Source organism: Streptopelia decaocto, assembly GCF_964273445.1.
Source record: "Streptopelia decaocto genome assembly, chromosome: 2".
Lineage (NCBI taxonomy): Eukaryota > Metazoa > Chordata > Aves > Columbiformes > Columbidae > Streptopelia > Streptopelia decaocto.
Window position 1 is genome coordinate 50,139,173 of NC_138655.1, and position 13,050 is coordinate 50,152,222.

Here is a 13,050-nt window from a genome sequence, read left to right on the forward strand (position 1 = left end):
AACTGTTTAAAGCAAGCTGGGAGCTGGGGTGGGGGCTTGGAGCTGTCTCTCTCTGGTTTGTTTATTTGATCATTTGTCAGCACTTCGGCAACAGGTTGTCAAATCATTGAAGCTTTTGCAAAGAGGTTTCTGCCTTAGTGGCTGACAAGTTTATGAGGCTGACCAGAGCATCACTGTTCTCCTCAGCCCTGAAACAGAGAGAGAGGCAACACGAGACCCTTGTGGAAAAAGGATGGTTGGACAGAAAGTATTTTGAAACTGGTGAGACAGCATAATTTAGGGCATACTGAAATTTTTTAAAGGCTTTTAACCAGCTTCCGTGGAGCTCCCACCTCGTACCGATCACTGATTTGGGCCCAGCCACACAAGATAAAGCAGTAAAGATGCCTTTGCATTTTTATTTTTATCTTTGGAACAGGGTCAGTACAAGAAGAAAACACGGATAAAAAAGCAAGTCAGGTCTTTTGTCTCAAGCAGTACGTGAACAGTCCTCTTGCGAGGCATGTTTCCTAGTAACAGCAAAGGAAGAACAAAAATACTTCTTGTCTTTAGAAAAAGAAATTGGAACACACTATACGAGAACAAATTTAGTTGGGTGGAAGATTAAATTAAAAAATTACAAACTGCTTTCAAGTTTTGACTTTTCAGACAAGCATTGGCCCTTGCCCAAATAACAAAATCTTATTTTTTCTCTAATAAGCAAAATGAGAAAAGTGCATTTTGTGCATGTTACTACAATACATGAAATCAGCATATTAGTAGGGTGCCTTATTTATTCTTACATTCATTTCCAGCTTTTATGTCCATACAAAAACAATGAGCAATAAACAGTGTATTGAGTATTATATTTGTAAAATTGTTTGGGTATGGTACTGTTCAAAACTCAGCATCAAGTATTAATAAAAATAAAACCACTTATATTGAAAGCACACCTTGATGTTTAAATAAAAGCAACATGATTAATGGCAGAATTTGGCTCTTTGCACTCTTTCATTTCATTTAGGTCCAATCCCATATAGAAATCCCCATGAGACATTTCTCGCTACATCTAGCAAATGTCCATATAGTTGGTTGTTTTTCCTCAAATGTAGAGTGATTTTCCTTACACCCCATTAGGGAAAATGCATTATTCAAGGCACAGTGTACAAAGTGGCAACAATCAAATTTTACTATGGATTATCTTCAAGCTTTCCCAGTCAGATTTTCTGAAACATACAACACAGACATCTCAGTTCTTGCAGAGGACACACAGGCTAGCGAGAAATACCATAAACATTTCTGCCACGTAACTGCTTTGTACCTTGTACACAGTTTCACCAGTGAGCCAAAACTGACTCCAAAATGTGCCCTCTATCCAAAACAGCGTGAATTTATAGGGTCTCCAGACAGCAAAAGGGATATGAAATGTTGAAGGTGAGGGAAAACTGTTAGTTGTCAATGTACTCATTATTGGAAAGACAGAGTATAATGAAGATGAAATTCCAAGTCACAAAGTTTGCAGATACATCTTAAGGAAAACTTTCTTCCTAGTTCAGAATCACATGGTAGTTGAAGTTGGAGTGGACCTCTAGAGATTGTCTAGTCCAACCTACCTGCTCAAAACAGTACATACTATTTAAGTACCCCAGAACATCCACCTCTTCTCAGTTTGCTCCTGCAGTCAATGCAAGGTCCTGTTCTTATCTGTGAGACCTTCAGTCACTCAGGAACTGTCTGTGACCTTAGCTGTCTTAGTAGCAGATCATAAAGACTGAAATTTTAAGGTGTAATTTAATATGCCTACTCTTGCCAAATAGACCTAGAAAAACTTCAAATTTCAAATAGAAAAATATGGTTTCTATGAGTGCACAGAAACTATCCCATGGTATCCATTTCACGCTAAGCAGCAGAAGGATTAATGCACTTTTTAGAAACCAGGACGTATAACAGACCAGTTTACAAGACTTGGCAGAATGGGCTGTGGAGAACAGCGTACAACTCTACAGGAGGCGGTCATGAGAAAATGTCAGTAAAGTGCTGGTGACTCCAGGCAGGTCATCATGGTCCTGTCAGTATGACACTGAGTATCACACTTCAGAAGCTTTTCCTTGCCTCCTTGCTGCACGTTGCTATTTTCAACTGAGATCTACTAGTCAACTGTTTCTGCCCTTCAAGTTAACAAACTGAAGCAGCTTGTTTATCTCAGAAACTCCCAAGTGTTTCAGACAACAGCCTCCTTCCCTTTTTCTGTAACTGCCTGGACCCCTATGCATCACATATATAGCCAACTGTCTGGCCTGGCCCCAAATCTCTGCAAACCAGCTGCCAGGCTTCCCTCCAGATGTAGCTACCTATAGTCCTTTCTATCTCCCTCCTCCCCCGCAAAAGATCTCACATTCAGCACACGAGCAAAATGGAAAAGTCTCAGCCCAGCTTTTTCCTGCCTCCTTGCAAAAAGTAAAACACCAAAACAGAACAAAAAAACAGCTCTGACACCCTCCTGCCCATTTTCACCACGGCCCCCCTGCTTTCTCAGCTAGATCTCCTGTAAAGCTCTTTAACTCCAGGTAGTCAGGACACTCTCCAATCCCTGTTGTCCCATGTGCCATTTACACAGGAATTTCACAGGGGAGCTGGCTCTTTCCCCTACAACTACCTGGCTCATGCACATGACTCAGACCTGCACATGGTACTCATGAGCAAGCACACCACGCTCTCCCTCCCCAGGCCACTTCAGCTCAGTGCACCATTGCCCTGCAAAAAAACGAGGGAACATTCATTCATTGAGTCACCAAGTTGCCATCACGCACAGGCACCCTTCAGCCTGAGCTATGTGCTGTGGTTCTCATCTCAGGATGCCAGCTGGTCAAAAAGAGCCTTATAATGCTCAAGACAGTGAAGAAGAAAGAAGGTAGGTGTGAAAAAGACCAAGAGAATGTCCCCGGATGCTTTCCACACACCTCCAGCATACATGCTGGATCACCTCCCCACAGTTAGTGGTGATTCGGAATACCCTGACTATGGTTTTGGTTTGTTTTTTTAATTTTCATTCCAACAGAAGAAAAATCTGCAAGATGCACCAGTAGCCACAACAGCCAGCAGTTCTTCACTGGCAAACACCTCTTGCTCTGAGGGATCCAGTTTTTCTGTCCCTTTTTTTTTTTTTCTACTGGAGATACAAAAATCCACCCTCTCCCTTCTTCCTGGATGAGGGTACAAGGACTTTTTGAATCTGCTGAATGGATGGAAATCAGGGCCCTATGCTGCATCAGTTGCTCTTCTAGTTCCTTACAGGATTTATATACATTTAGTGATTAGCAAACCACGAGTTTAAATCAGCTTCACGTGGCCTTAGCTAACCTGTCTGAGGCACTCTTCTGATGCACTAGGAGTACTTTCAGGGTTAATTACAGCTGAAAGGTTTAAGCACCTACTGCCCTTTGGTTGTCAGTCACCAGTTGCTTGCTCAGAGATGTCTGATAAGCAGTAGGGTAGATTGGGAGTGTGTTTGCATGTCAAATGGGGCTGCAAGGTCTGTGTGCTAGCAGGACTGCTGTGATTGAGTTTGGGATCAAGAGCTCAATCCTCTATGTGGCCTGCAGTTTCACAAGCAGCTGCCAATGTTAACAGCTCCCTCACGCCAAAAGGGGAAAGCTTGCCCTTCCCCCTCTGCTTTTTCTTACCCTCCCTGATTCTAGTCTTATGATTCTCAGCATTTCTTGCTCTGGCACAATGAGATCCAGTTTTTCCACTGGATTAATTTTTTGCTCGCTCAGTAAGTTAAATTTTCTTGGTCCCTCAGGTGCTAGAAGGAGGGTGGCATAAAGTAAGAAGTTGAAGAACACTGCTGAGAGTGAGGAAAGAAAGTGGAGAAAATAGTGGGAAAGGCTTCCCCTTTATGGTGACAGTCAGCTCTTACACAGGGTCACTACATCTCCCGAAGCTGCAACCTAACCAAGCACTCTCTGCAATTAGTGGATGATCCATATATCAACTGAGATATTGCTCCTGTCAAAAAAGGAATAACCTAGAAGCAAGTCATTTTTCACTCAGGTGCAGACAGGAGGAACTCCAGCAGTAGTGGTAAACAAGGCTAATATTAACATAGAATCCTTTGGGGGTTAAATATGTCCTATCTACACACTCCATCCATGTGACTGCAGTTTCTCCTCCCTCCCTAGGTCCCCTAGTTCTACAGCAAATCTGTGGCTGAGCACTCTTGTTCATATGCGCTGCAACTTCTGAGGAGAATAAATTTCTGTAAAGTTTGTGTTCTTCCAGCAAAGTGACTTCTGCGACCAAGTTCATACCGACATCAGTGCTTCGGAATGCTGCCACCTTCTGTGGAAAACTGGAAATTTACTCCTTCCACTCCATGAATTGAGTTTTCCCAAGTTCTGTAATTTAATGCTTTATAAGAATGGTTGCTTCTTTACTACTTGCCTGCTGAACAGAAAATTACTATTCCACAGAGGGATGTGAGAAAATCTAGGTTTACTTGCTTCATGTTCCTAAGAGAGAGGATTGGAAAAACATCATGTTAAATTTACAAACTTAGTGATAACATAAAGAAATGCTTTTATCATCCTCCAGGAAATTTACAGGCAATCCAGTGATTAAAATATCTTTCATCTGGAAAGTATTCTGTAGGTTACTGTAGGAAAGCAGGAGACCACATGTTGCTGTGTTCATTTTAAAGTCACAGCAGATTATCATGCATTAAATTGGAGTTGCTACAAGGACTTATAAATAACATCTCCTCCTATCAGCTTTTTTAAAAACTGCACCTGCTGAAAAATTCCCGTTTGTCTAGGACAAACTGTGCTTCAGTGAAGTGTGTCCAGAAAGAGGACTTATCAAGGAAGGCAGTTCCTTGTTTAAGTTAATAAAGAGACAAAAAAATGTACAGGCAGAACAAAATATCTCCAGGTAATTTGATCTATATTAAAAAAAAATCTATCCAGCAACTTGAATGCAATTTCCAACAATTAATCCTATAAACGTAATAGCTACAAAAATCAGTACAATCTTTGGAAGATTATTAAAAAGGCCTAAAAAGTTTATTATGAAAATCAAAATAACCACTTCTAAAATACTTCAGACATTAACAAAATAGTATCTGCAGAATGTCTATGCCGTGATAGCTTCCAAGTACCAAAATACTTGTGTGGTCTCTGTCTGTTAGATCAGCAAACTGTAACCAGAAATCTGCACAGAACCTCTGGGAGAAACCCTGTCACGTGCTGCCATTCAAAAACTTTACTTCTAACATTTTTCATGGTCATTTATTGGTTGGCTAATGCCAAGGTTCATCATGCTGTTCTCCAGTCATTTGGATGTAGTGATGTATACACATCACTAGGTAAACTTGCAGTCAAATAAGCTGAGACTGTGTCTATATTAACAAGTAGGACCTATTGATAGGAGTGGACCAGGACAGCAAAGCTACTTAATGTTGAGATCCTGACACACATAATATATGCATTTCAGGTAGGATGTGTGTCAGGTTAGCCCCAGCCTAGTAGTATGGTTGGAATGCACTAGGAATGCACAAGATGTCTCAACATTAGTACTCTAGTTAGTATCAGGAGCACACTTTTGAAGGAAACCTTCTGATTGCTCCCTCTTGTCATGCAGGCTCCTGGAGTGTGCATAATGGATTCCTTTTGAAGGAAACCAAACCCACACATCCATCCCCAGAACATACCCAAGGCATTCCAACCCTGGCAGTCACTGAATCCGCAGGACTAGACTAAAGCTGGTCTGGACAGGTATGTCAGTGGTGTGGGTGTCAGATCCTCAGCTCCCCTTCTTCTGCTCAGAACTTGTCTTACTTGTCATCTTAGACATAAGCTCAGGAATGGAAACATCCTGAGGCAATGAAGCCTATAAGGTTAGATGACACACAAATCCATTACCCAGTGTAGCAAGAACTGAAATATCCCAGATAATGGGGGAAAAAAAATCACAAATATGTGGTTATGCTATAGAATGAATTCGAGAAACACAGCTCAGAACACAGCTTTTAAAACGCCTAGCTGGTTTCTGCAGGGTTACTACCAAGCTTGGGAAGGCAGACTGGACTCAAAAAAGCAGTTCACTGAGTGAACTCATTGCTTTGGAGAGAAAATGGGACGCTGCACAGAACCAGGACATATCCAACAAGCCTCTTCAGTCTCTGAGACACAGACAAGAGCCTGTCCTGCTTTTACACTCAAGCAAGTGTACACTGGCACAACGCTGGACCTGCGTTAACGAGACTGACTGCTGTCTGTGCACCTGAAGCAAAACCAATCAGCAGGAAATCCCCAACAACCACAAAACGTCTCTCTGTATCCTTAGAGAATTTTCCAAAGGTGGTGTCAGAATGGAGGTCACTTCCAATACAGCACCAAACTCATCTTTGGAGGGATTTCGAAACACATTGGTGGGAAGCAGCCCATGCACACTTAGGAAATGCTGCTGTGGGCACATACCGCTGTACCGCCACCACCACCACCAGAATACGACAAGGAGAGATTTCTCACTTTGCATTTAGCTATCACTGCCAGTCATGAGGTGTCACTGACACACCACGGGCCACCACGTAAGTCACTTCATCACCATGGGCCTGTCAGCATGGAGCGCTGCTTTGCCCCTTGTTTTCGACAGAAGAGCAGCCTAACGCTGACACGGGCCCAAGCTGGTCCGACGGGGCTGAACCAGTGCGATAAAGCTGCCAGGCCGGTTAGCATGGGGGCAGCACCAGGCACCCGCTGGGGACAGACCCCCTGCCCCATGGACAGACAGCGAGTCTCACGGGAAACGGGGACCATGAGCCAGCACTGTGCCCTTGTGGCCAGGAAGGCCAATGGCATCCTGGGGTGTATTAGAAGGGGGGTGGTTAGGAGGTCGAGAGAGGTTCTCCTCCCCCTCTACTCTGCTCTGGTGAGACCGCATCTGGAATATTGTGTCCAGTTCTGGGCCCCTCAGTTCAAGAAGGACAGGGAACTGCTGGAGAGAGTCCAGCGCAGGGCAACAAAGATGATGAAGGGAGTGGAGCATCTCCCTTATGAGGAAAGGCTGAGGGAGCTGGGTCCCTTTAGCTTGGAGGAGACTGAGGGGTGACCTCATGAATGTTTATAAATATGTAAAGGGTGAGTGTCACGAGGACGGAGCCAGGCTCTTCTCAGTGACAACCAATGATAGGACAAGGGGTAATGGGTTCAAACTGGAACACAGGAGGTTCCACTTAAATATGAGAAGAAACTTCTTCTCAGTGAGGGTGCCAGACACTGGAACAGGCTGCCCAGAGAGGTTGTGGAGTCTCCTACTCTGGAGACATTAAACACCCGCCCGGACGCCGTCCCGTGTAACCTCATCTAGGTGTTCCTGCTCCGGCAGGGGGATTGGACTGGATCATCTTTCGAGGTCCCTTTCAATCCCTGACATTCTGTGATTCTGTGGTTGGGCGGTGCAGCGGCCCCGCCCGTCCCGCTCCCCTCTCACAGGCCGCTGTACCTGCGGGCCCGTTGCGCACGCGCACACGACATGGTATCCCCGTGTCCCGTCTCCCGCGCGGGGGATGGGGGGCAGGTCCGAGCGGCGGGCGGGCGGGGCGGGGCTGCCCTGGTGCCCGGATGTGGGCAGGTTCGCGGCTCGGGCTCGCCGCTTCGTGGGGAGGGGGGGCGGGGGGGGGAACGGGAAGGGCGCGCGCGCCCCTCCGCTCACGCACTCGCGCCCCGGCGGCGAGCGCGTGCGCGTTCGTCCCCCCTTCCCCCCACGTCGTCGCTCGCCTCCGCCCCGCCCCCTGCTTCCCCGTCCCCCCCCCCCCCTCCTCCCCCGCTCCCCCCCAGCTGGCGAGCCGGGCGAGGAGGGCGGCTCGCGCTGCCGGCACGTCGCTGACACTCGCGCGAGGTAAGCGGCCGCCTCGCGCCGGAGCTGGGGCTGTGGGGAAGTTTGCCCCCTGGGCACCGAGGGCTCCCGTCAGCGTTCCGCCACCCGCGCCGTGACCGGCAGCCCGTCCTCGCGCGGAGAGGTGGCGTCTGCCCCCGCCGGGGCCGAAAGGCCGGCGTCTCCTCCTCGGGCCTGCCTCGCCGGCCGCGGCCGCGGCCCGGGCCCGGGCCTGCCTGCGGCCGCCGCCGTCTCCGCGGTCGCGGTGGGAGTGAGCGGCGATACCCGCTCGCCGAGTGGGAGCTGGGGGAGGCGCCCTGCGGCGCACGGCCTCTTCTCCGCAGCCTCCGCCGTGCCCCTCGGTGGCGCCTGCCTTGGCCTGAGGAACGCTCGGCTGGGTGTAGGGGTTCCCTGCCAGGCCCTGCTCCAGAAGGGCTGTCACGGCGGGGCGCTGGGGCGGATGACACCGGGAGGCCTTCCCTTTTCTTCCTTCGGGTTCCGTCCTGGGGTCTCAGCCGGGAGTTAAGGGGCTGAGAGGTTCTGCCGTGGCAGTCAGCGGGGGAGGCTCGTGTGTGAGACCTCAGCGCCCTGTCATGCAGGTGGACCTCCGGTCTGAGCCTCTGCTTTAAGGACTCGAGGGTGTGGGAGTTGTGTGCAGCTGCTTTTCCTCTGCTTCTTGCGCCAAAACCTTTGGTTTTTGTGTAGTTTGTTCTCATAATTCCGTGTCTTCCCTTCTATCCATAACCTGGCGTTTACTAGAGGGGACTTCTTCAGGGAAGAAACTGCCAGTTCTTGAAAGTCAGGAAAAGTCCTTGCTTTGCTGTGCAAAGTATCAGTAGGAAAGAAATGACTATTAAAGAGCTAGTTCGCTTTGTGGGAGGAGAGTATATTTGTCAGCGTCTTGAGAAGCAATATGGGTGAGGGAAGGATTATGTTTTCTCTTTCGTACTTGAAAGTCTTTCTTGAGTATGCCATGTCATGTGGCTCAAAGTGACAGTAATGTCTGTATATGTCTGGAAAAAACCCAGGAAGGTCTAGGTGTATTCAGTGTGTGTCATGGTGCTCTCAAATTATGTGAGTCAATGGGATGCTCTAAACTAAGCTAAGACTGAAGACTTATTCAGCAACTAGAGTTGTTATTTTCAGTGTGAGTGGCTATACTGTGTTTCTGATGGATAATCTTTCACTAGTGGAAACCTGTAGGCTTGCTAAGTGCCATGTAGCTCGTGAGCCATTAGAAGTAAGACATACAAATTCTATTACCTGCTCCTTAGGGAGAAACACGGAAATAGCACTATGAAAAGTGCTATTAGAGATTTCTTCCCTGGATATATTCTTTAATTCTATCTCAAATATGAGCTGCTGGTCATGCAGCTTCTTTAAAGGAGGAGATCAGAAGACAGCACTGTTGCTTGGAATTTGAGCGTTATCAGTCTTGCATGGTTAGAAGTGTCTTCATGAAAGAGTGGATAAATGAAAATGGGGTTAAGGACAATTAAGAGTCAGAAAGAAAAGCAAAAGTACAGCTTTTTACTTTTCCATTTTGGATAATGAATAATTATTAAAAGGAGCTTAATGTAAGTATCTTTCAAACTGTTAGACAAAAACATGGATTTGTCAATACTGAAAGGCTTACTGTAGTACCTAAATGAAAGTATCTGGTCTGTGTTATAGAACTGGTAATTTAAAGTTCCTGTTTGACCTTAAAATCTGTCAAATTTAGCATCAGATTAGTTAAGCTTTCAAAAATGTTACAGTTTTGTTATAGAAATATTTCTTTGTCAGTCTGTCAATGGCAAAAATTAATAGGTAATTCTTGGCTTCAAAAAGTGATACAGAATTTCTGAGCACTGAGTCTTCCAGTAAACTTCATTTTAAAAATGTATTAGTGAGGCTTGGCTGAACAATTGTGCCATAATACAAAAATGGTGTCTTTGAATAAGAGAACTTAAAAATTTCAGAAGCCACAAATAGGTGTGAAAGGCATGATCAACTGAATCTGTGAAGAGCTTTTACTGAGGATCTCTGCTACTTTTCAGACTCTTGTGCAGATTAACTTCTGCATCCTTAACGTCATTTCAGTGCTCTTGAAGACATCATCTTTAACTGCCCAAGGCAAATATCTCAAATAATGTTAGTTTCTAGGCTTTCTGTCTCTGATTTGCAGTGTGTCGTATTAGAAGGAACAGTTATAGGTGGTTGCTGATGTCTGTGAAGTTCTGCAGCAGCAACCATGAAAACTTTGTAGTCTAATAGATTTATTCACTGTTGCTGTGAGGCACAAGACTGACAGCAGGCTCACTTTCTTGCGTGCTATGAAAGAGAGCACCATACTGTTTTCTGGAAAAATGCAAAAGGGTAATGCTTAAGACAACAAAATGCCAAAAATTGTTGGTTATGGAAAGAAAATTTGTAGGATTTTAAAAAATTGATTATCAAAGACATTTTAAAACTAAACATTGTTTGAGGGGATGAAAGAGGGTGGGAATGCCAAATTCAGAGTTGGACAAGGAAGTTAATAAAGTGCTTACCTCATGAACATGTTTTATTTATCATAGGTGGCATGAAACATCCTGTTCGTAAGCATATACATAAGGAATGCTCTTGGCACACCTTGACAAGTTGCTTTGGCCTAAACATCGATTGCCGCTTGTAAAAACCTGTAAGTAAAATAAACGTAATTTGATTTGAGATTGCTTTTATGATTTGCTTTCTGATTACAGTTAGCATGGTCTGCCCCTAAAAGGAGAGCCAAGTATCAGTTACCTTATTTTGTAAAACACGCAAATCTTCGGTTATATTAACTGTCAGAGATTCTAAAAGCTGAATCAACTATTGTTTCTTACAGAAATGGCAGCTCAGAAAAGGAAGTCGATGTTAGTAGAGCCTTCTGCTAAACGTCCAAAGCTGGACAAGAACAGCAAACCGTCATCAGTGAAGAAGGAAAAGGAGGTGTCAGATATAAAACATGTCTCAAATAAATCAAAGCCTAATCAGTGTGCAGTGCAGGAGAAAACTGTACTCAAAACCTCTGCCAAATCAAACAGGTCAGTGGCAAAAAATAAGTAATTTTTCTAGGTTATCTTCCTAGACTAAATTAGTGCAGAAACAATCTAAGCAGAATGAATTTGAGTCAAATATACAGCTAAATAATTAAATAGTACTAGTGGGAAGATCAGCCTTAAATGATTGTGATATCTGTTACATGGTCTTTCTCTGGAATCATATTAGTGTCTCGAAATCCAGAAAGCCTTCCTCCAAAAAAAAAGATTCTGAAGTAAAAATAAATCTAATACTATATTAGCTAATACATCATTTGAAATCCACAAATGTCAGCAATTAAAAACTGCTAGAGATATTAAAAAGCATTCATCTGTGGTTCATAGATCAGTCTTGCCATGCATAAAAAACATTAAGTACTAACACTTAAGAGTAACCAGGTGGAAAAGAAGTCTATTTAGAATGATTCTAGAAAAAATTCTTCTATAAGTATTGAGGGAGCAAGATCTAGTGTTTCAAAAAAGAAAAGAAAGGTTTGAGATAGAGGCTAGCAGGAATGATAAGAGTCTTATGACAAATTCTACTTTTTGGATGCTGAAAAAATAATTATTTGAATCTTTCAGTGACAACACCAATGAACCTGAACAAGGAATGCGCATGACTACAAGATCATCGGGATTCAACTCAAATAATAAAACAATTCCTGACAAAAAGGTCCAACAGCAGCCTAAATCTGCAAAAAGTAAGGAAGTATGCCAGAAAAAATCTGTGCAAGAAATTCCTAAGTCAAAATGCGTAATTGGACCAAATGAGCCAGTAACGAGAAGATCACAGAGACTGCAGCAGTTAACACGTGTACATGTACCAGCAAGATCCCTGCGCAACAGGGAAGTTAAAGAAAAAGCTTTGGAAGTCAAACAAAGTAGCCAGGCAAGAAGACATGCTCAGAATGTTGCAGCAAAACCACTTAAATCTGCTGGAAAGAAAACGGAACAGAAAAACACAAAAACAAAGCCAAACGATACAAATGAGAACAAAGAAATACATGTAGAAGTGACGAGGTCTCTGAAAGAGAAAAAATGTAAAGCAGACAATAAAAATGATAATTCGAACAACTTTCAACAAAATCTTCAAGGATCATCAGGTCCTGATGAGAGTCTTAAGGAAGTTAAGAAAGACCTAATGGGCCCTGTATCTCCTATTCCTAGCAACACAAAGAAAGTGGAAACAGATTCTCTTAAGCCAAATTCTAAGACAGTAACTAATGAAAAGCAACAAATACATCAGAAGGTAAAAAACAGTACAAAACCAAAAAAGATTTCACAGCCATCTGTAAGTGAAATAAATGTGGCTGATCAGCCAGAGAATGATGTGAAATCCAAAAGGGTAAGCATCCTTGAACTTTGTGAAGAAATCGCAGGTGAGATTGAGTCTGATACAGTAGAGGTGAAAAAAGATTCCCCTAATGCTGAGTGTAGCAAAACAGAAGAAAAGCATGCCAGCGTACAGTTTCAACAAAGTGAAATGCTTATTCAGAAAGAAGCTAGTCAAAGTACTCAATGCAAACGTTTTTTCCCTAGCAAAAAAGGAATGCCTGTTAAATGCACTCTGAATGGTAGAAATAACTCCTCAAACAAAAACTCTAAATGGACCAAAATTAAATTACTGAAAGCTAGTAACATTAAGCAAAGTAACTTAAATTCTGCAAATGTCCCCAAGCTTGCTTTGTTAAAAGATTACACTGAAGTTTCAGAGGCAAGTCAAATAGCTACAGAAGCAGAGCTTTCGAAGGCACAAGACAAGCTGTCAGTAACAGGACTCTCTGAGAATGAAAGTGCAACTTGTGTGCAGGAGAAATCAGATCCTTCATCTGAAAGAACTGAAGCTAAAGAAGTGACATTGGAAATAAAACAGCCCACAAAGAGAGGTGCAGAAAATGGTTTGTTGCACAATTTGACAAAACATTTATGTGAGTCAAGACCAGATGAGGTAAGTCATTTTAATGATGGCATATGGCGGGAGGGTGTTCTCAAACTGTTCTGTTTTCTGAGAATGACATGCTTAGAAAGTTTGTTTTAACAATTACTTTATTTTACAGTAACTTAGAATTTTTGAGTGTATTAAAGATCCTTTGCTGGTGTGTTATCATAAACAGGATGATAGTAAGCTAGAATATGAATTTGTTCCATCATCCTAAAT

At 43.8% G+C, this 13,050-nt stretch overlaps 1 protein-coding gene across 3 annotated transcripts in view; it reads left to right on the plus strand.

Moving 5' to 3' along the window:
* Window positions 1-7,729: 7,729 nt before the first annotated feature.
* The window catches only part of ESCO1 (establishment of sister chromatid cohesion N-acetyltransferase 1), a 33,817-nt gene continuing 28,496 nt past the window's right edge, over window positions 7,730-13,050 (plus strand). For 2 of the 3 annotated variants that reach the window (XR_014183497.1, XM_082047131.1), the window contains exons 1-4: window positions 7,730-7,875; window positions 10,410-10,513; window positions 10,700-10,898; window positions 11,475-12,840. Coding sequence is in view for 2 of the 3 variants with exons in the window: in XM_082047131.1 (XP_081903257.1) it covers window positions 10,702-10,898; window positions 11,475-12,840 (1,563 nt within the window). In the remaining variant the exon portion in view is untranslated. The remainder of the gene's footprint in view (window positions 7,876-10,409; window positions 10,514-10,699; window positions 10,899-11,474; window positions 12,841-13,050) is intronic. The other variant, XM_082047130.1, reaches the window with a different exon arrangement.